The 24,144-nt window shown below is 37.8% G+C and overlaps 1 protein-coding gene across 1 annotated transcript in view; it reads left to right on the forward strand.

The window, feature by feature from the left end:
* The window catches only part of SH3RF1 (SH3 domain containing ring finger 1), a 182,059-nt gene that overhangs the window by 109,231 nt on the left and 48,684 nt on the right, over positions 1-24,144 (forward strand). The window contains exons 3-4 of the mRNA XM_072719729.1: positions 4,705-4,980; positions 5,811-5,906. Of these exons, the coding sequence (XP_072575830.1) occupies positions 4,705-4,980; positions 5,811-5,906 (372 nt within the window). The remainder of the gene's footprint in view (positions 1-4,704; positions 4,981-5,810; positions 5,907-24,144) is intronic.

Consider the following 24,144-nt stretch of genomic DNA (forward strand, 5'->3'; position numbering starts at 1 on the left):
GCAGATAATGATTGAAGTGAGTCTGATGAGAAGATTTTATGTGACTGTCTTGGGATGGATGGCAGATGGTAGCTTAAGAAAGTGATCATCAGATAAAATGTCCTAGCACAGTACTCTCCATAAATAAAGTTTAAAGGAAAGTACAGATAAAAAGATGGACTATCATGGGATTATGGGATTCTCAGTCCTTTCTGATACTGCTTTGGAAAAATAACTTGTAGTATTCATCTTGGATGTTGGTTATATTGAAGTTGAAACATTCCAAGTGATGGAATAATAGTTGAGTAATAGTTGAGTAATAATCCAACATAGGCATCTTGCAATCAATACTTAATACTTATTAACTATTAAAGAATCAGTATTTTTGTGATATACTATTGGTATATTCTGATAGATTTTCACATTGTGGGTAAAAGCCAACATGTATTTTGTTGTACAAAGGACAATTAATTAATTTATTTATTTATAAAAGATTTTATTTATTCATTTGAGACAGAGAGAGAGTGAGAGTGCACAAGCAGGGGTGGAGAGGGACAAGTGGACTCCCTGCTGAGCAGGAAGCTTGGTACAGGGGTTGATCCCAGGACTCTGGGATCATGACCTGAGCCAAAGGCAGATGCTTAACTGACTGAGCCACCCAGGCATCCCTACAAAGGACATTTTAAAAATCCTTTTTTGAACCCATTTTGCTAACTGTTACTCTGTGTATAATACTTTATATTATTGTAATTTCTTTGTGCTTCAGTTCTTTCTGGGAAGTTTCTGAAAGTCAAGTAGAAATCAGCCATAGTTTGTGCCCATTTAGTTATAACTAAATTATTAAATTATACACCCTGTGGTACTGCTCCTACAGCAAGAGTATCTTCCAGATACTCTTTTTAATAGGTCATTGAATCTCTTTTACTTTATGGAGCAGTAAGAAATGCATGAAGGGATTTGAATTTAAAGACGCTGTCTTGCATGTATATCTGGGCATTGGCATTTAGAGTCTATAAAATAAATTGGCAGTGAATGTTTTATTTACCCATCAGAATCTCAGCCACATCATCAAGTAGCCCTTTGCCAGATATATTGGAATACACTTGATGGTACAAAAATGGAGTGTAGAGTGTTTAATCAAAAATATTTGTGTGCAGGTCTCATAAGGATTTTATTTTTTAAAGATTTTATTTATTTATTCATGAGAGACACAGAGAGAGAGAGAGGCAGAGACACAGGCAGAGGGAGAAGCAGGCTCCATACAGGGAGCCAGATGCAGGACTTGATCCCTGGACTCCAGGATCACGCCCAGGCCAAAGGCAGGCGCTAAACCACTGAGCCATCCAGGGATCCCCACCATAAGGATTTTAATGTTATATAAAATATCTGTATACATTAAAAAAAAATCTGTATACATAATGTAGAAGGAGAATTAGTTGAAGAGTAAAACTGGCCCATTGTCATATTTATTCCTTTTAAATAAGTAAAATAGTCACTATTTATTGAAATGTATTTCTGATTAAGAATTATTATAATAATAGCTCACCTATCTAAATTGCCAAGGTTTTTGATAAAGCTGGCAGCATGAATGACAGCTGCAAACCCAAGGTTAGACTGCAGAGTCAGTTTCTCTCTGGCTTTCTCTCCTTTTAAGCCTCCCTTTCATGTGTAGCCAAGTGAAATGTAAGCTCTGCAGATCCTCGGAGGCCTTGGCCTGATGAGAGGATACAGAAGAAAGGCAGCCGTTTGGAAAGCCTGCTGAAGGCATAAAGGGCAAAGGGCCTGGGCGATGACATGACTCCCAGACCTTTCCAAGGAGATGAATGAGAAGGCATTGCCTCCTTGGGCCTGGGATGTATTTTATCCACAAGAGTAGTCCGAGGCTATCAAACCAATTGTTTTGGCTTTATCTTTCAGATGTTGCAAAAGGAAAATGCGTTCTTTTATTGCTTTTCCAAGTCGTTTGACCATTTATCCTTAATCATCTGTAGTCTGTGTGGGAATAAGTCTTTTAAAGATCACTGAACTTTGCTTGATTTGAAATCAGAGTCGAATTCATTTTATTTAATGTGGGAAACCTTCTTTTGAGAAACTTAACACAAACTGGCTTTTTAGACTCTTAGAATTATTTGAAAAAGAACACCATGGAAAAACACAGCCAGATGCACAAATGTCTGCTCAAGGATTAGATTGCCATAAGCTTTATGATTCTTTCTCTGTGGTTATTGATCATTGAAATAACCTTAGCAGTCCAGATTTGGCAAATCAGTGTGAATTAATGAATTTTAGGTTGCAGTCTCAAAGATGTAACTAGGCTAACCATAATGTATATCACTGTTATCATAAATTTTATCCTTGCCCTTCATTGTATTAAGAATGTGTGATTTTAGGAATACTGAATAGATTTGCTTTAGTAGAAAAGTTAATAAGCCCATTGGGCTAGTGGTGTGTGGAAGTGATCTGTGAAGAAATAAATTCCTTTAGTTCCCACATGAGCATGTCACAAAAGAACCATACTGTGGTTTTTTGAGAATTTTACAGATCTCTTCAAGGGGCAGTTCAGAGTAGTTTCTAAGAGTGCTAAGTCTTGGTGCATGGATTTGGCTGGCATGGATTTGGACAGAGTGGGCCAAACAGAGCTAATTGAGGTGGGGAAAAGATCAAGAGAATAGGCCATAATGGTGAATAGAGTTATTTGTCACCGAGTTTGTAATAGGATTTTCAATTAATTCATGCAGGCTTCCAATGCCTTACATTAGCCCTGTCAAGATGAACTACAGCCACATCTAAAATGCCATCCCCTATTAAACTGTGCATGTCAGTGAATTTGTAATTTCTTCTGTTCAACCAGAAGATGAATGGATTTCACTTAGAAAACAAATGTGTGCTTCAGAAATTCACAGTTCGAAATCCCAGCACTTCCTAGGAGGAACATTCTTTACATTGCTATATAGTGAATATGTATTAAAAATATAATTGTTATGTGAATTCATCCAAAAGGAGAAGCATCCAGCTGCATAGACACAAATACATTTCCAAGTGCTGTGTTTCACTGGTGAACAAGGCATTTCGTACTGGACAATGATGATGATGATAGTTCATGCATGTAGCACTTACTAACTGCTGGGCCTTTTGTAGTGCTTCACTAAATCCCCAGAACAACCCAGATGAAGAAATTGAGGCACGGAGAGGTTAACCTTCTCAAGATCTCATAGCTTGTGAGTGGCTGAGCTGGGATTCAAACCCAGGCATTCTGGCTTCCAACGTCTGTGTTTCCAACCTCCTTGAAAATGCCTGATCATGGTGCTATCAACTTGTTCCAGAAGTTGGTTTATTACAGTACTTGCCAGTGCTCTGTCTCTGGTTTGATCACTCTTGCCCTCTTTCACAGTGATACTTATTTCTCTGTTTATTTACTGTTACTTTGTCAAATCTGTCTTGGGAAAATTCGTTATTATGATAACCTGACTTCAAGAAATATGTAATAAAATAGAGAATGTAGTGAGGCATCTCTGTGAGAGACAAAAATTAGAATCATCCCACAAAGTTGGACACTGAAGAGATAAAACTAAAGTTCACAGGATTGTGAGGCACCAGATTTCCTGATGGGCATTTTCCTTCTGCAGAAACCAAAGAGCACAGCAGAATTGTTTATAAGATTCATGGCCAGATAATAGGAGTCATGCTTTCATAGGCAAGATCTTAAGGCAGGGTCCAAAAGTCAGAGGGCATGTGACAGTTTCAGAACTTCTGGAAGGCTCAGCTCCCACCTCCTTGGGATATTGGCCTTGAGAGCAGCTCTCATTAACCAAATGCAACATCACATGGATCAAGCCAACACAAGATGACTGCCAATAGCATTTCGAGAGCCAAGAATTGGCTATTCCTCTTAGGCCAAACAAAAATATTTAACCCAAAAAAAAAAAAAAAAAAAAGTTTGGCTAGGGAGTAGGCCAGACTCTAAATCTCTGACTAGAAACCAAAGTAAATTTTAAAAACTGTATTATGAAGTTCTGTTGCCTCAAGGGTATAAAACTTAGAACCACTTTTTTGGGGGAGTGGGGAGATGGAGGAGCCCAGGGAGAGGGCAGTACTATGAGTAATGTTTCATATTCCTCTACTTCATTAGAAAGATTAGGCTGTAAAAAAAATTTTTTTTCAAGTAGTTTAGGCCTGTGCTTTGCTCATAAGCTGTCTGCCTGCCTGTCCCCTTCTGTCCGTTTCCCACTCTAATGCCAGATTCATCTCCTGACACATGCTTCTTGCCATGGCCATCTGTATTTCACACCTGTGAGGGCTTGTCATTGCCTGAAGGACACAGCATTTGAACCTCTTTACCATGTTTTTCAAGACCCTCCATGAATTAGCTTCTGCCTACTTCTCCTACACTTTATGTTCTGTAATTCCTGTCTGGGAACACTGCATTCTTTAGAAAACTCCAGTCCCTCTGCACAGCATGCTCCCTGTCTTTACGGGTGCTGTCCTATCAGCTTTGAATGCCTCACTTTTTTATTCTTCCACCCCAGCATTGTGGCTAACTCCTATGTGTCCTTGAAGACTTGGCTCATGTGTTACTTTCTCCAGGAAATGTTTCATTTTCCCACCCACTAAACGCTAGAGACCTGCGCTCTATGTTGAGTTAGTCTTGACTAAAGATGATAACACAGTTAAATTTTCAGACATTTTTGGATCATTCTTTAATTAAAACTCATCTCTTTCCTTAAGGGTATACCTCAGTTACCTTGTGCCAAAGCGTTATACAACTACGAAGGGAAAGAACCCGGAGACCTTAAATTCAGCAAAGGTGACATCATCATTTTGCGGCGACAAGTGGATGAAAATTGGTACCATGGGGAAGTCAACGGGATCCATGGCTTTTTCCCCACCAATTTTGTGCAGATTATCAAACCGTTACCTCAGCCCCCACCTCAGTGCAAAGCACTTTATGACTTCGAAGTGAAAGACAAGGAAGCAGACAAAGATTGCCTTCCATTTGCCAAGGTAAATTTAGAATGAGATTTTCTGTTTGCTGCCTCTTCCTCTGGACCCGGATACACAGCAGTATGGCCGGTATTTCTTTTTGTAAAAAGATAGAAATAGTTTTAGTATTTCACTGTGCTTTTAAAAATACCCAGAAGCAGTTTTCTTAAAGTCACAAAAAAATATTTTGTGCATAGGCTGTTCTTAAATGAAAGATAATTTTGGTTGATATTCTTTGTGGTATCATTTTCATATTTAGAGCCTAAATTTAATTCTAAGCCACTTTATAGGATGTGTGTGCAACTGAGGGATTTTAATTTACTGAATTATGAATAACAAAATAAAACATCATTATTTTCTTATTTTATACATAAATTTCTTTGCTGAAAGCACACAGGAGTATATCCACTGAATTGATAAAATGCTTTAGAATTTTAAGTAGATTAACACAATAGTGTTTTTAATAAAGAAAAGCAGTAGGATATGCATTTTTAAATGGGCATTTGGTATATTTTGAGAGAGAATGTGAGAAGAGCCTGAGAATCAATCTAAAACAGAAGTTTAAGAGCCTGAGATGGGTAGTATTTGAAGTTATAATTTGTGGATCTAAACCAAATGCGCAGCCAACCCTTGTATAGAAGGAGTTCATAGTTGTATAACTGTCTGAGAGGACCAACAGTTTGATTGTGATAGTGGCCATTTAGTTCGTGATAACATTGGATTCATGTACTAAAGATATGTCATAGCATTTTAATTCACGTACTTTTAAAACTTGAGCCCCTTTATTGAAAAGGAAAATTAAATGATGAGCTAAATGGGATTAAGTAGACTAATGTTTGCTGTTTCTTCAGGATGATGTTCTGACTGTGATCCGTAGAGTGGATGAAAACTGGGCTGAAGGAATGCTGGCAGACAAAATAGGAATATTTCCGATTTCATATGTTGAGGTAAGTTAATCTGTAGAAAATCCAATCATGTCAGTACTCAGCTTAGTAGACAAATCTTATTTATGCATTTTGGGCATTAAGAAGTTCTCCCAGGAGTCCCTGGCTGGCTCAGTCAGTAGAGCACACAACTCTTAATCTCAGAGTTGTTGGGCATAAGCCTACTTAAAATAAATTTTTTTTTAATTAAAAAAAAATTAAGAAAAAAGAAGTCCTCACAATCATTTTGCAGTGTATACACACAGCAAATCATTAGGTTGTACACCTTAAATGAATACAATGTTTTATGTCAATTATATCACAATAAATCTGGGGTTAAAAAAAAGAAGAAGAAAGACAAAAATCTAGCCTGCAGAAGACAGGAGGAGGAGAAGGAGGAGAAACAAGAGAAGAACACATAATACAAAGAACCAGGAATGCCCTGTCCCAGATCACTGGGTGGATTAGGAAGAGTTCTTCCATCGTGGCTACAATTACTGAAAACTCTGAGATGTTTGAAGCTCCACTTTGTCCCTCTGCTAAAGCATTCTTGTGTCTTGTTAAATGGTACTTAATGCTTCCTATCAGTACCTATACTGTTTCCAGGTGTTCTATTTCATTTGCCAGCTTTCGCATCAGAAGGTTGATGAAGTTCTGAATAAGGTGGGAGGTGAGTGTGTATTTGCTTATTTTTTTTCATTATCTGCCAGGTGATCAGAACTATAACTGATTTGCAGAGTAGGCCTCTAACAAACATAAAGTAAATGAATAAAAATTCCCCCATGTCATTCTCTGCAACACCTCCCACCTCTTTCCCCCTTTTAAATCAGCTTTACTTGGAAAGGTTATGGCCAACCTGACTCACTGAAGTCTTTATAGAGAGTATGTATAACATGATTGTATTATTTTAAAGAATAACATAAATTAAAAATGAAATAGGATGTTACAATTATAATAGGCTGCATTACATCATACATCATAAACATTCATGTCCTCTAGTCATAAGAGTTTCTTGCTGAAGACAAATTAAAGGCATTTTTAAAGAATGAAACAGTGCAAACAACCATACAAAGTTAGCTGGGATCACAGAAGGATTCTGGAAGAAGTGAGTTCTTTTTTTTTTTTTTTTTTTTATTCATGAGAGACACAGGCAGAGGGAGAAGCAGGCTCCATACGGGGAGCCCGATGTGGGACTCAATCCCAGGTTTCCAGGATCACTCACTGAGCCACCCAGGTGTCCAAAGAAGTGAGTTCTTAGTACATATCTGTGTGATGGATAAATAAAGGTTAACCAAAATAAATGGAAGAAATGCATTTTTATGGCAAAAAGAAGATCCATGCGGGAAGACTGGCATGTGCAAGAGCCAAAAAGTAAGAACACAGGTTGTTTAGGGTAATTGAAAGTAGTTCTGTCATTTAAGATATCAAAGCATGTGTTTTAAGCACATAAAAAAAAAAAACACCATTACTTATTTTTCCATCTTTTTGTCTGAGGCATTTGTTTTGGCACGATTTTTAAAACTAAAATGACAAATTGTGTCATTGAAGTTAGCACTCAGCTTCTCCCATAGACAGTAAGATTGCCAAAATTTCCATTAAAAATCTGTTTGACTACTGTATACCCATGGAAAAATAATTCAAACCATGTATGAACCTTGAATTTTATCCATACCCTTCACATGTTCTCATTTATTGAAACATTTTTTTCTCCTTTGAAAGTAAACAACAGAAAAAAAATTCCTAACTCTCCGGCAATCCTTACTATATATTATTTATATATTCTAGCTGTGGGTCATGGAAAATTACAAGCGTTTCTAAGTATCTGAATAGTTACACTGAAAAGCATGGGTAAGCACAAAATTAGTAATGAAAGCCTGTCTTTACTTGTTAGGTATTATCAATATTACATGCCAATACTTGGTTTGTGATGCATGAAAAAGGATTGCTATACTTTTGTTATTGAGCAGGTGTAAAATTGCGCAGAGAGGCATAAAAGATCCACCCCTGGCAAATCCAGAGTCATTTTGAGTCACTTGGGATTATTTATTCTAACTTAAGTTGGAAAGATAAAAGTCTGTCCAAGTGGAAGGTATTTTCATTCTCCTGCCTCCTTTCTTTCAAATGAATATTTTTCTCATTCGAACCAGAATTTTGCTAGTTGAGACGAGATAAACAAATCGGCCATCTCTAAGAAACTGTGAACATTTCTTTGATGTCAGGCCATCAGATTGAATTTTCTGGTAGGAGCAGAGCATCTGGGGATTAGTAACACCTGGTTTAGCCTGCAGGGGAATTGAGGGGAGGTGGATTTCAATAGCAACCTACCAAAATTGAACTGTTTAAAGTATAGACTGTCTTACAAGGCAGTCTTAGATGGGTTAAAGCCAACTATAAGGAGTCAAAAACTGAGCCTTTTTCCTGAAATGGTCTTTCTCTTGCTCTGTAAACCTCTTCAGGACCCAGACTATCCCCAGTATAAAAACAGTCTGTGTTATAAAAATCCATTTACAAAACATTTTCTTGAATCTTATAAATATACTTTTAGGTCTCTATGATTGTTAGGTGCTTTTGGTTTTTTCACAGTGCTTCAAAAACTGTTACCTTCCCTCCCAGATGCTCTGAGAGGATCAAAAATTTAAGATATTTTGAGGGGTCTGGCACTGCTGTGTTTTATGCATAGTGTTTGGAGCTCAGATTAAACTCTAATCCAGAATATGGCAGAGTATAGTAATGATCAAATAAGAGAATCTCACCACTACATATAATGAAAGAAATGAGTTCAGAATTGAATTCTGCATCTCACAGTGACATCTCTGATCTCCACAGGCCTGTCAGCAGAAACTGGAACTCCCCCTCAACTCCTGCTGGTTGGCTTTGCTAATGGCAATGCTCAAGGGACTTGGTTATGGCAGACATGCTAGAATGGGCCTAGGGATAGGATCGTGGACCTAGAGTAGAATCATGGGGTCAGAGGTTCAGCTGTGGAATTAGAGGGTGTGGATAAATTGAAAGGAGCTGAACATTAGAGGTGGGTAAAGAGAATTGAGTGGGAGGATTGAGATACTGAAGAACTAGAAATGCTACTGGAATAGTTTGCCCTCCCTTCTTGTCTTCTTTCTCTCTCCCTTAGCATCTCATATCTGTGTACTACAATCTGCACCTGTGTTAGAATAAAGTAATAAAATGGTTGTGTGGTATAGCCACAAATTACCCTTATGAAAGTACAAAATTCTTCAAGATTTGAACAGAGTGGGAGCTTCTGATTGAGGAAAGCGAGTAGGACAAAGAATGGCTATATAAATGGCCTTGAATTCTTCTCTTGGAGCCTTTGTTTAAGCTCCTAAGATTGGGGTTGAGCCATAGAGGTTGTGGATTCTATTCTGCTTAGACAAGATCTGCCTAGATTTGAGCAAGCTGGAAAGTTGGAAGAGGTTGGACTCTTAGGGAAATCTGAGGAATTCTTGAAGACACCATGCCAGGATATGTATAAAAGGGTATATTTGTCAAGGACTGAATGTAGCTTAAAAAAGAAATCAGTAGCTTTCTTCTTTATTTGTTAAAAAATACCAGTCTTCTGCAAAATAGGATGGAAGACTTTAACAATGTCATTAATTCAGAGCTGACTCATTCAAGTTTAGCACTCATTTGAGCAAGTATGACATGATTCTTAGCAAGCAAAAAAGTTTGAATGAAGTAAATGCTAACTATGGGATTTGGGATGTTTTCAACCATTGTGCATTGTAGGTTCTGGTGAACTATAAATTTCTATTAAGTTTATCATTTTATTTTGATTCTTAGTCATTCATTTGAAATATCACTCATTTTTTAACAGCTACAAAAAAAATTATTTGGCAACCTGCTACTCTGCTATAGCTATAATATAAAGATAAGCATTTTTTATGTGCAAATGGCATGAAGTCGATATGGCCCAGTAGACAGACAACTATGTTTACTCTTTAGTTCCTGCCAATAAGAAGGGCTATATTTCTCATTTTTCAGATCTCTGATCAAATGTCACTTCTTCTGACAGACTTTTCCTCACCACTTTATCTAAAGTAGTTCCTCCTCTTCCACTTGCTTGACCTTATACACATGGTGGTTGTAGGGAGAAACTTGGACTCTAATCCCAGATGGCTGGGATTCAAGTCTTTGCTCTACCACTAAGTGTCTACGTGACCTTGGTCCTTGTCTCTTCTTTTGTACAATAGAACTACGTGATAGGGTGAGTTAATTCCAATGATGCTTAAAAGCAGTACTGTAGCACCTAGTTGGAGCTGTTATGTGATAGCTGCATTGTTGTTCCTTTATAGCATTTTATATTCTCTGCAACTACTTGATGTGGTTACTATTTCCCTGCCCCATTAGGAAGTGAGCTCCTAAGGGTAGCACCTTGTCTTATTTCTGGTTTACCTTGGTCCCCTGAAGTCCTTGTACAGCATCTGCCCATTGGCTCTCAATAAATATTGGTTGTATGAATGAATGAGCAACCTAACAACCTTTAGAGTGAAAGGTTCTAAACAAAACCGTATTGATTTTCAGATGTTGCCAGCTTTTACATTTTTCAGCTAATACTCCCATCATTCACTACCTAGGCATCTAGTTCCTCACTGATTTATCTTAGTGTTATTTCAGGAATCTCCGTTTCTCAAAGCCTAGAAGATCTGTTGTATGACCTTAATAAGATCTTTTTTTTTTTTTTCTTTTTGAATGAGGTTGGGTGAGTATTTGGTTGTGCCTACTTTAGAATTTTTCCAGACCAAATAATGATAACCATATTTTGTGGGTTAGATCTTGAATCCTCTACTGATTATTTATCTCGAATACACAGATGACTCCCTAATACTTTCTGAGATGAATTTTCACCTGCTTAGGATTATTCCTTTGACTACTTTGAGCAGAGCTGCAGTGGCCTTATTGTCAAAGATCCTCAATTTTTAAAATAACATTTTTGAGTTATAAGTGTCATTACAATAACTATACATATTTAAAGTATACAGTTTGATCAGGTGCTATTTGTTGTTTTCAACTTTTAGAAGCAACTCATAGGCAAATCTTGGGAGATATTTCTGTGGCTAGGAAAGAGAATTAGTACTATCAGCCTTAACAGGGAAAAGTCATATGTGCAGGTCTCAGAGATCATAAGTGGCCTTAAGGATAGGAGTGCTAGCCTTCTCCTCTATGGTCATGGAATCGGGAGATAATCATCTGTGCTCCAGAAAAGAAGAAGTAGAAGTTTAGGTACATAGTTGGAAGTTGCCAAGGTGACTGATCCTTGGAGAAGCTCAAAATAGCAGTAATTTTCTATCTTAACCTAAAGCCTTTGCTCTAGAGAATAATGAGAGCAGAAGACCAAAATAATAGTTTGTGTGGGGGTTTTTTGTTGTTGTTTTTTTTGTTTTTTTTTTTAGAGAGAGAGGGAGAGTGAGAGAAAGGAGAGGGGGTGGAGCAGAGAAAGAAGGAAAGAGAATCTTAAGTAGTCTCCATGCCCAGTGGATGAGCCCAATCTGGGCTCAGTCTCACAATCCTAAAATCTTGACCTGAACCAAAATCAAGAGTCAGATGCTTAACTAAGTTACCCAGCTGCCCCCAAAATAATAGTTCTTGTTTATTAATCGTGATTTAATAATCAGAGTTGATTGAGCATTATAAAAAGATATTCTATCTGTATTTTTCAGTGTATTCTTTTCTTTTAAAATTACAAAGTAGGGACACCTGGGTGGCTTAGCAGTTAAGTGTCTGCCTTCAGCCCAGGGCGTGATCCTGGAGTCCCGGGATTGAGTCCCACATTGGGCTTCCCGCAGGGTGCTTGCTTCTCTCTCTGCCTGTGTCCCTGCCTCTCTCTGTGTCTCTCCTGAATAAATAAATAAAATCTTTAAAATAAAATAAAATTACAAAGTAAAATGTTCAATTAATTGAAATCATTTTTAATAAAAGAAATATAGGAAAATTTGGAGAAAGTTGGAGAGAATAATTATATTGCTTAGCATCCAAATTTCCCCTTTATTCTGAAGTAAATTAATTTTTATAAAAGAAACTTAGAGAAATTGTTGGAAATTCAGAAAGGCATAATTACTATGTTGCTTACCACACTTATTCCTTCAGTTCTGAGGTAAATTAATTTTTACAAATGAAATTTAGAGATATTGTTGAGAAGTCAGTAAGGGAGAATTACTCTGTTGCTTAGCATCATACTTTTGTCAGCAAGTCTGAAGGGCAAACCAAAGGTTTTTATTTGAGGTGTGAGAACTGCAATTCAAGAGACGCAGATTCGAGCAGGAGTTGAAAATGTGTTCCAAAGTGTGTGGAAAAGAGGAGGGCTTTTAAACATAAGAGGGGATTTCCAGTAAAGCCACATAAATTGTCAAGAATTATGATTGGTGCTGACAGGCTGAAGCTATTCTGTACATGATTGGTTGCTAAGGGCTATCACTAAGTAAAAAGTCCATTTGTAAGTCAAAGAAAAAGTTCATTTCTCTTGAAATGGCAGAGTTGCAGCTGGTGCTCTGGGATGCTTGTGGTTTGGCAGTGACCTATACTTTAAAGTTTTTCTTTCAGGTGGGGATATGAAACAAGCCTTCCTTTCTTAATGGCCTCCTGGCTCCATTTTAAATACCTCTCCTAGCAAGACTGACTTCATTTTGATGCTTCTTTCACATTTCTCCCTTTGATTGAGATCTTTCCTTGGAAAGATTTGAGGATCGACTAGTAGGTCATCCAACATTAGTATAGGTATCCTCAGCTCTAGGAAGGCTCATTCTTATAAAGTCACATCCCACAGAGGAGGGAAAGTAGAGGTAGGATTACTGGTATATTTGAGGAGAGCTTGTGATCGTATTCGCACAACAGGGAGGTTTTTAGGAGACAAGGCTTGAGTAGTTTTTCAAATTTATACTCGAGTAGTTTTTCAAATTTATAGGTGTATCAAGAAGGTGTTGTCATCATATATGGAGGGATCTTCATCAGGGTAATCCTCATTTATATTAAGGACTCTCTTTTGTCTTCCAGATTTCTGGGAACCTTGAGTTACTAGTTTAAGAATTGTGAGTGGAGTTGTTAAATAACCCAGGAGACATTGTCCAGGGAGTCTCCAGCTATGTAAATAGTCAAATGTCTATGGTTTATTTTTATACGTACAGATATGTGTTCCTGAGGGTACATAAACTACCCTTGCCAGTGTCTGCTTACTTATAGATTCATTTACCAGTATGGAAGAGGGTATATGATCAAACCAGGAATCTGTATGTAGGTTGGTGTAACTGTTTTTTCAGGCATTGATTGGCTTGTTTGCCCAGCCTATAGATCTCATTCTAGTTGGGAGAAGGTGTTATATAGAAGGCCAGGGGAAGATATAGTAGGAAAATATTTATTTTTGAGTGAAACCATTGATAAAGGAGAGCTAATGGATATTGTAGGTACTCCTGCAGATAGGAGGAACCCTAAAGCATTGGGGGTTTGCTTTACCTGGCAGCAAAACTATTTTGACACAATAAGTGGAGCTTGAAAGGGTTATTTGATTTTTGGTGCAATTCAGAAGGGATGAAAAATTATCAACAGGTATAAAAAGGGATCAGCTGTTTTACCGTAGTTGGTAAGGGGCTGATGACGACGTATCTAGCAATCAGATAAGTTTCCTGCTTTGGCGATAGCCTAGAAAAACCAAATAAGGGTACTTTTATGTTTCCATATGGGCTAAGGACAGAATAAGTAGGATTACGGGAATCATCTTGGGTATAGTAAAATCAGAACTCTTTAAACAGAGTTAAACAATTGCAACCAGGAGGAATAAGAAGAAATCAAGCAGAGTGCAATTACTGCTTTAAAAAGGAGTAGGATACCCAATAATTCATGAATGTCCATTGGCTAAAGAGTTTAATATATGGACCTAGTCTAGATTCTTGGAAAACAATCTACATCAGGTGTCATTTGCCTGGTTGGGTGGTAGTCTTCAAGGTAGTCTTGGGCTCTGGAGACTTTTAATTTGAGATCCCCCAAGGCTCAAGATGACCACTCAGGACTTGATGCCCTTTAAAAATGAATCCATGAGTCAATACCCCTGAGTTTAGTAGCACAAAGATTGGTTAATAATTTGGTATGGTCTTTTCTATTGGAGCTATAAGATACCATAAGGATGATGTTTCCAATAAACAGAATCACCAAGTTGGAGGTCCTGGTAACGTATATCTTTGTCTCCCTGCAGCATGCTGTGAAAAGATCGCTCTGTGAGCAGTAGGTCAATTTTGAGGGCTTTTATGAATTCTTTGCAGTAGGTTAAAAAAATCTTTTAACAAAAGTGGTTCGTACATTCCATCATGTAGCCTCATAGGTCTGCCAATGATCATTTCAAAGAGTGACAATTTGCTTTTTCCTGTAGATGTGGACCTAAAGCTGAGTGATACTAAGGGTGGAATTCTGGGCCTAGGCACTTTAAAGGATTCTGTGGTTTTTGCCAATTGATTTTTGATAATCCTACTGGTACATCCCACCAGTCCTGAGGACTGGAGATGGTAAGCACAATGAAAATGGTGGACGTGCCAGATTTTACAAATTGAATAACCTGACCAATGAAATGGAAACCTCTGTCACTGTGGAGCTCTAAAGGAATATCCCAAGCAAAAATACTTTTTTTCTAATAGTATTTTGCTTACTATTACTATATACTATATACTATTATAGTATTTTGCTTACTATTACTATATATTATATACTATAATAGTATTTTGCTTACTGATGAGTCTATGGCTCTGTGGCATGGAAATGCATCTACCCAATGATAAAACATACCAGTATAATTACCAGTATACCAGTAAACATTACCAGTATAATTTTGTATCCCTAAGAAAACAGCAACTGGATGAAGTCTATTTGCCATAAACCAAAGGGACTTGAGGCTAAGGGAAAATGTCCCATAAAGGTATCAGTGGATTTCTAGGGTTATGTTTTGGACAGATTTGACATTTCTGCTACACTTGGGAAGGCTTCCAATAGTACTGTTTTCCCCTTAAGATCATTTTGTCAGTGTTCCAATCAGTTAAGTCATGGGTATATTAATTGTTAATACAGGGAGGACTGGCCATCCATTTGGTCCCACCCATAAATTCCTTTTTATTTTAAATTTGCATCCTTGTTCAACATATTTTTTTCTTATTTTGTTGGGCAGCCAAATGTGGCCCATCATATCGATAAAGGACTCAGGCAAGGTTAAGGATGTCCTGATTGTCTTAAAGGGTAAATTGAGGGCTTCTCTCTTGACAGCTCCATCAACCAAATGCTTTCTCTTACTTTCTTCTCTATTTGCCATAGAGTGTATAGGAGTTTTCATAGACTAGAGTTTTAGATAATTGAATGGATTCTAAAAGGCTTAAAACACAAGTGCTATTTTTTTTTTTTAATCTTTTGTCCAGAGGAGATCAGAAAACTTTGTTTCCAAAGCATTACAAAGTCATGGGTAACACTAAAGCATATTGACTGTCAGTATAAATATTGGCAATTTTTGGCTAAGACACAAGGTCAAGTTAATGCATGGGGTTCTGTTTTTTGGGTGAAAGTTGCTTAGGGCATTGTGTCAGCCTCATTTGTTCATTTAAGGAAACAATTACGTAACTGGCCTGATACTGTCTTGTTTCATCTTTTAGGTAAGGTCCATCAGCAAACCAAATTAATTCAGTGTTTTTAAGAGGGATTTCCTGTAAATCAATTCAAGGAGTCAGCAGTTGGGCTGTCAATGTTAATCATGAGGAAGTTTATTTGGAGGCAAAGGGAGAAGAGTAGCAGGGTTTAGTGTATTGTAGCAATCAATAGAAACATTAAGAAGACGCCTAATCAATAGTTAGGGTGCCCTGGGGCAAGAAGGTTGTGGAGGCTCCCTTTTTTGCTAGTTCTTGAAGAAGATAGAGACTGGTTTTGAGAGATGCCTCTCTAGAAGTTGAACATGGGAGGAGTTATGTACATATTATAGAAGGGAGAACTGGTGTGGAAACTCATTTATTGGCGATATCTGCCTTCAAGATTTGAGAAAAGTAGGTTGGACTCTTAATGTGACCTTGAGACATTACTGTCCACGTGTACTGTTGTCCTCCCAAGTGAAAATGAATAGAAACTGACTTCTAGAGTTGATAGAAATGCTGAAAAAGGCACTTCAGAAATATATAATTGTAAAGAATTTGCTTTCTGGTGGTATGGCTTAGAGCAAGGTGTGAAGATGAGGCACAATGGAGCTCTGGGGTATAACCATATTGCTTATTGGTCTCAGATCTTGGACAAAAAACTCCATCCCTTTCCATGAGGTTTTTGGAAAGGATTGGAATGTTTTAAGGACTTATGAGAACAGTGAGACCTTGCCTAATATATTACTCAATAATGAGCTTAATTCCTTGAGTAACCTCTGCATTTTATTGATGAGTATTAAGCAGGGCTTATTTTCATCAATTCATATTTTTAATGGTAATATACAATGAATGTAGCCAATATCAATTGCATTGTAGACCATACTTCAGGTAGAATGGAATCTAAGAAGGGATTTGGTTCAGTTACGGTGCCTGAAAAGACTGGGATAGCCATGGACAAGTCTTCTTGAGGATTGTCAGTTGTCTCTTTTGAAAAAAAGAAATGTGAGCTTTGTATGCCTCAAAGAAGTCTTGTCGTAGGAGGTGAATAGGGGCAAAAGGAACTAAAAGGAATTGATGAGTTCCTTGAATGAGTCCATGATGAAAAGGAATAGGAAGGAATTTAGAAACAGTGGATTGTTTGAATTGGATTGACTAGAAACACCCACCATTTGTATAGTTTTGGTACTCTGAGAAAGGAAAGATGAAGCTGGTGGGGTTGAGGACTGATTATAGCCGCAGTGTCTGTTAGAGCCTTCGTTACCTCATTTCCAATGAGTAAGTCTATTTTCCCCAGGGAGTTAGTCAAAAGCATGAGGAAAATCCTCATTTGATCCTTGGAGCATCCCTACTGTTGAGAGTGTTTAGGTTGGAATCCCTGGAAGGAATTACGGTTTCAGAGTCTATTGGTCTTATAGGAGCCTCTTATGTTGTAATACAAAACTTTTCCCAGTGTTTGGGATTTTTTACAGTAGTGGAAAATCCCTTTAAGGGATGGCTTGCCTGGTAGATTTTGAAGGCAAGTTTTGTTAAGTGTTACATTTATAAGCTCATTATTTGAGTGGCTTAAATCTGGGTACTTAAAACTTGGGTGGCTTTTTTCTTATTTTTTGTTTGGATTATTTGGTTAAGTGTTCAGGCAGGTTGACTAGGTTGTGAGGATCCACAGTGCCTCAGTTAAGCTACTTAGGTTAGACAAGTGTGCTTAGTTCTTTATTGAACCAGTTCAGGAAGGTTGAGTTAAGAAGGGTGGACATTTCATAATTAATTGAATCTAGACAAGAATATTGTCTTTAGATTCTTTCAGGGAGATTAAGCATAAGCATCTTTATCAGGTTTTGAGTACATGTTGGATCTTTTTCTAGTCAGTAATTTTAGGAAAAAGTTTAGGAACCTCATTTTAAATTTCTTTTGCTAGTTTGAGAACATTTAATCAGTCAGTTGCTCTCCACTTATTGAAATTCTCAAAAAGACTTTTCTAATTTACTATATCCATTCTTTAGCTCTACCTTCACCATTGAGCATGGAAATCAGTTGGTAAAGATTGGAGTAACCTAGTTGATTAGTTTGGATCACTAGGTTAAATTCCTTTGAAAAGCTTACAGGATTATATTTAGGATCTGAGAACTCTGTAGTAATAGCTCAGAGTTCTGTTTTTGTCCAAGGAGTGGAGGTCACGGGTGGGGTGGAGGGGGGCGTAAACCACCTTCATTAGGTTTAACCTTAAAGGCAGTGGCAAAGTCTAGTAGCTCAGGATCTGAATCATTATGGAAAGAAAGTTCAGCTAGTGAAATACAGAGATCTGGTGGGCAAGCAGAAGGAGCAGAGGGAATATAAACAGACCACAGATGAGCCTTCAGAAGACTCCTCAAGTTTAGTGAGTCTCTGAGACAGCTCAGAATTAGCCTTGGTTAATTTCAAGTTAGCATTCTGCAGGAAAGCAATTTTGGAAGTACTTATGCATTTAGAGGCCTTGAAATGTCGATGAAAATAAGCTTCCCACTCAGGCTGTTTTGTCTTACAACATCTTTCAATTGGCTGCACAGATAAACCAATTTAGGCCAGTTCAGTTGTAAGTTATCCTGAGTAATCATCGGTCAGCATGACAAACATTTGTAGGACAAAGGTCCATAGTTTTTTGAGAGTTCCAGAAGGAGACTGATTAGTAGCCTTCTCTTTAGAGAATGAACTACCCATTTTAACAAAGAGTGTGTACTCTCCAGAGACAAAACAGGAAATCTTACAAAGGCTGGCAACACAGTAGACCCAAATAGAGCCTGAACCTTAATTGAGATGGGAGTTCCGCGACCAAGGGGACTACTAATGCAACCCGAAAACCTTGAGGAGATGACCGAGCATAATGGACTCTTGTAGGCACCTTACTTGAATCCACAGTGGCAGCAGAGGTGGGGAGAGGAAGGCCAGTCACTTTGAATCCCACTTCTGATAGCATGGAATGTCAAATGAGAAATGCAGCACGACTGAAGGGCAAACCAAAGGCTTTTATTTGATGTTTGAGAATTGCAATTTAAGAGACACAGATATGAGCAGGAGTTGAAAATGTATTTTGAAGTGGGGAGAAAAGAGGACTTTTAAAGGCAAAGGAGATTTCCAGTAGAGCTACAAAAATTGTCAAGAATTATGATTGATACTGGAAGCTGAAGCTATTTCTATCTGTACATGATTAATTGCTAAAGGCTATCACTAAGCAAAAAATTCATTTGTCTTAAAGCAGTACAGTTGCAGCTAGTGCTCTGGGATGCTTCTGGTTTGGCAGTGATCTTTTCTTTCAGGTGGGGACATGCAGTAAGCCTTGGTTCCCTTAATGGCCTCCCGGCTCCATTTTAAATAGCAATACTTGTTTCATTTTGATGTTTCTTTCATATTTCCAGTTTTAAATTCTGATAACTGAACACATAGGAGTGGATTTTTTTTTCTTTTTTAAGCATTGTGGGCTTTATCTCCTAGTGCATGTTTTTTTGTCTTCTTTCAGGAGATTACTTGATACAAGTAATTGTTGCCTTTTGTTCTGCCATAATGATTAGAAAGAAAAATGAGCACTGGTTTCTGAATTTCTAAGGGCCAAAGGAGGGTCTCCTCTGGACTCCAGGAACAGCTGCTTAATGCATATGGCTAGAAGCAACTTGACTAGACTCAATCTGACAAGAAGACCTTTAAATTAGGTAATGAACTTTATTTAAGGCAGTTGACAATCTATTATTCAGTAGCCTCTTTCTAATTTAAGTTTCCTTTTTGTTTTCTATCTCAAGGAGCTGAGATTCTTAAGATCAGCTAATGTTTATTGAATTCTCACTGCATAAATGGACAGTTTCCAGTACTCTGAGTAGTTTTAAAGAACATAAAAATACAGGTCTCCTGTAGTGCCTTCATCAGAGGATGAGGATAATGACTAACCAGAGTCTAACATACACAATGATTCCCCATGGAACCCTCAAATTACTAAGCCTGGCCATATCCCCTAGACATACCCAGAGCCCTAGCTAAGTTAATCTACTGATTGTTCCTGAAAAACATACCTTAGAAGTGCTGCCTTTATGGCTCATCTGGTATATTTTTTTTGTCCAACTATCTGTGGGAAGCTCACTCTTTCTTCAAGGTCCAGATTAATACTGCCATTTCTCCTAAAGTCTTTCTTTTCTAATTCTCCTATACAGAAATAAAACAAAAACACCCAGCCTCCTCCTTGCTTTGGAGTTCTGTGATACTCAGTTTGTACCATTATAGATCTGGCACATGCTAAGAGTATAATTATGTGTGTAGATGATTTAGTGTTTTCCTGTGTTCCTTGGGAGCCACATCTTACATAAAGAATATTTTTAATGATTTTATTTCAGTAATATAATCACATTGTGGAAAAGTTGGAAAAGAAACAGCCCTTAGTATCATCACATATAATTTTGGTAAATATCTTCCCATTCTTTCCCCTTATGCTTTAATGATACTACATACATGATTTTTCCATTCTCTACATTATTATAGTACTACTAATCATCAGGTTCTTAAACTACATAATAAACATTTTGGTAGCTAAAATCATAATTTAGTTAATTTTTCCCCCTCTTTCAAACAAGTAAAGTGTCTTGTTTAGAGACACCCAGCCAGTAACTGAGAAGTGAATAGTGGTATCTATTCTGCTGTCCATTGCTACCCCATACTTCTGCCCCACAGTAGCCTTATAGCATATGTAATACTAGTGTTCCTAATACTGGTACAGAATCACTGTTATGCTTTGCTTAAAAAGTATTTAGGACATTTTCATTTTTCATCAAGAATCATGATAGCTTTTCAAATTTCTAACACCTAAGAGGTTAATATTCAGAAATGACTCATCATTCAACAATTTCAAATATCTGAGGTTGCCTTTTTTTTTTTTAAGAGAAAAGCCACAAGTTAATTAAAACCATAGTATCTTAAGGCCTTTTAAATTTTATTGTTTATTATTTTAAAGTTTTATTCTATTACTGTATACATCTTAAATTTGGTAGTAACTAAGGCTTTAAGAAGCAAAATAGATTAATTTTAATTAGCCAAGGGTTAAGTCCTTTCTTGTATCTTGAAGAAGATTGGATAAATATTCTGTATTATTCTGCACATTTGTGTGCATATGTGGCATATAAGCAGCATGAAAAGAAGCATCTTGATTATTAAACCACTAGGGAACAAGCTTCTCTAAAATGAAATCAAATGTATTTCTGGAAAATTTTTCTTAAGTGTTGTAAAACAGTATTCCTTTTAAAATAGTGTTTAGTGGCAATGTGCCTATTAGGCTTCACATGTGTGTAGAGTAAAAATTTCTCTATGCTGAGAAGAAGGGAGATCTTAAACAAAAGTGCAAAGTCATAGTGATCAATATTCTCAGTATTTTTCTGTATAAGATTACTTCTTGCTGATTAGCCTTCCACTTTATTCCTTATAACCTATCACTGCTTCATACACTTACACTTGAGGTACCAGGGCAGGAGAAACCTTGATTCACTGGTTTATTAACTGATTACGTATCACTTTGGAATTTCTGTCAGTGTGTCATTTCACACTGACAAATTTTTACTTAGAATTTAGTGACAACTACATATTCTTAACCTCCTGATACATATTCCAGATGTGGCATTACTAACTACCTCTGGTAATGAGGTACTTGAAAATAAAATGTGTCATTGGAATGTATCCTTTTGGTTTGTAGACATTTCTTATTTGTGGTGTGCATTTGGTGAACAAATATCAAACAGAATGAGACACACACAAATCTAATATATTGTTAGAATTATAGACACGGAGAACTGAAATGAGCTCAACTTTTAAATTATTCATTGGTCTGTCTCTCTCCTTGGCATCATAATAAGATTGCAGATCTGTTGCTTCAGAATTTAACAGGAATGACTGCCTCTTTAGCATTAACCTTTAGGGTAGAGCTCTGTAACCTATAAAGCTTTATAAGAATGTGAGTTATTCTCACATTAGCCTTTCTCCCTACTCCTTTAACTTCCCACTGCTTCATTCACACACACACACACTCTCTCTCTCTCTCTCTCTCTCTCTCTCACACACACACACACACACACACACACACACACACACTTTAGGTCCCAGGGCAGGAGAAACATTCGTTCACTGGCTTATTAACTGATTATATATCACTGGAATTTCTGTCGATTCTCAGAAGAATCACAACACTTGCTCAGTGCCTCTCTGTGATTACCTGCAATTAGCCCTGGGCTACTTCAGCCCCTGCAACTGCCCTCCTGGCTGCCAATGAACTGCCTTTTCTTTTTTTTTTTTTTTTAATAATAAATTCATTTTTTATTGGTGTTCAATTTGCCAACATACAGAACAACACCCAGTGCTCATCCCGTCAAGTGCCCCCCTCAGTGCCCGTCACCCACTCACCCCCACCCCCCTTCCTCCTCCCCTTCCACCACCCCTAGTTCATTTCCCAGAGTTAGGAGTCTTTATGTTCTGTCTCCCTTTCTGACATTTCCCACCCATTTCCTCTCCCTTCCCTTCTATTCCCTTTCACTATTATTTATATTCCCCAAATGAATGAGAACATATAATGTTTGTCCTTCTCCGATTGACTCATTTCACTCAGCATAATACCCTCCATGAACTGCCTTTTCTTAGCTCTTATTTTGTTGTTCTATTCTCCCAGTGACATCCACCACTATTTTTCCTTTCTTTTTCCCCTCATGGGATTAATCATCCCAACCACCATTCTTAATCTTCCTGAACCACTTGCTGTTTTCACTTCTGGGGTTTTGGTTGGTGGGTTGGTCTGGGAAACTATGCAGGGCCCTTCTGTAGCCTGAAATGCTGAGTGCCTTTTGCTTTCCCTCCTACTTGTTATCTTCTCTACTTTTTCTTCCCTAACCAGAGAATGCCAACTAATGTGACCCCACAAGACTTTCATGCTTAGCTTGCAGAGTGGGTTTGTTTTAATTCATTGTTAAGATGGAAAACTCAGGAGATTTCACATAGGCCTAAATTGCTAGCTTTCCTTAAAGAAAAATCAGCTGACACCAGCAAGAGCTGCCTCTGGAGAGAGGACCGGCACTCCCCTGTGCACCAGAGAGGCCACTGTTCCCTGTTGGTTTCTGTCTGACCTTCACTCGTTGACCTCACCTGCCCTAGCTCTGCTAACCCATCATTTTTGCACCTCTTACTTTTAATGTTAGAAATCCATTGTGCTATTTCTGAGGTCTCTTTTTCTCACAAGTCAGAGGGTGTGTGTCTGTGTATCCCTTTTCTCCTATGTACTGCGCATAGTACTATGCCTGGCTTATAATAGTCACTCAGAAACAAAACAAAACAAAACAGAACCACACATTTGAATGAGTGAATGACTCCATTAGGTTTGATTGTGGTCACCGTGGATCTGAGGGCTCTATACTTGACAAAGAGGTCTTTGCCTCTGAGTATTTTGAATGGGATGCTTTTGTTTTGGGTTGAGGAAAAGTATCAGTACTTTACATAGGAATGAAACTTTATAGATATTAAGTCCAACTTCATGTTACACACAGCACATAGGAGACACACCCAAGATAAAGTGACTTGCCCAGGGCAGCAGAGCAAGTGAAGGACCAGTTGGGATCCCTCTGAATAATGAGAATAACTCACATTTATATAGAGCTTTATAGGTTACAGAGCACTTTAACCTGTATTCATTTTTACCTCGGGTATACAGAACTGATGTTACCTTTCCCATTTTATACAGCTAAGGAAACGGAAACCATGGAATTTAAATGGTCTATCCAAGATCACTTAGCCAGTGAGAAGAGACCTGACTCCAACCCAGACCTTGCAACTTTATGTGCCCAGCTTTTCCTATGGTTTTCTTTCTCCAACAATCCTTTATTCAGCTCACTAAGACAAAATTCTTTTTAGGCTTTCAATGAATAAACACCCCCTCGTCCTTTACATTTCAGAATTAGAAACCTGAAAAATAAAATTCTGTTTTTTTTTTTTAATGGTTGGGTCCAGCAGAGGTGAAGAAAATGAAATAAGCAAAGGAACTAAGTAACTGATGTCTCACCTCCTAACCTAGTGCAGTGGGACAGTTACTTTGAAAATCCTTTTCCCTTGGACATCATGAAGGTTGTATTGAGTTTGTTTTCCTCACCACCCTGCTGCATAAAGGAGTAACCCGTATTACCAGAGAACTGCCTCCGGGCTCCAGAGGCTTCAGGAATGTAGGCTAGGGGAGACAAGGGGAGAAGTTTCAGTTGTCCTTTTTCTGTTCAGCAAATTTGTTGTGCTTAGTGAGCCTCGGGACACAGCTACCTTGGGTGCAGCTCCTCTCTCCTCAGAAACCTTTGAGAGTCTAGAGCTGTGCTATTATGTACGTGTAGATACTGAGCACTTGAAATGTCCCCATCCAGATTGGGATGTCCTATAAGTATACAATATACACTGGATTTCAAAAGAAAAAAATGTAACTATTTTAATAACATTTTAATTTTTTAATATTTATTCTATTTCTTTTCTAAATATTTTACTTATTTGAGAGAGAAACAGAGCACACGCAAGCGAGAGAGAGAATAAGGAGAAGCAGAGGGAAAGGGACAAGCAGACTCTGTGCTCAGCACAGAGCCTGGCATGGGTTTGAGTCCCCCAACCCTAGGATCATGACCTGAGCCAAAATCAAG

The sequence above is a fragment of the Vulpes vulpes genome, chromosome 9 (genome assembly GCF_048418805.1).
Source record: "Vulpes vulpes isolate BD-2025 chromosome 9, VulVul3, whole genome shotgun sequence".
Taxonomy (NCBI): Eukaryota; Metazoa; Chordata; class Mammalia; order Carnivora; family Canidae; genus Vulpes; species Vulpes vulpes.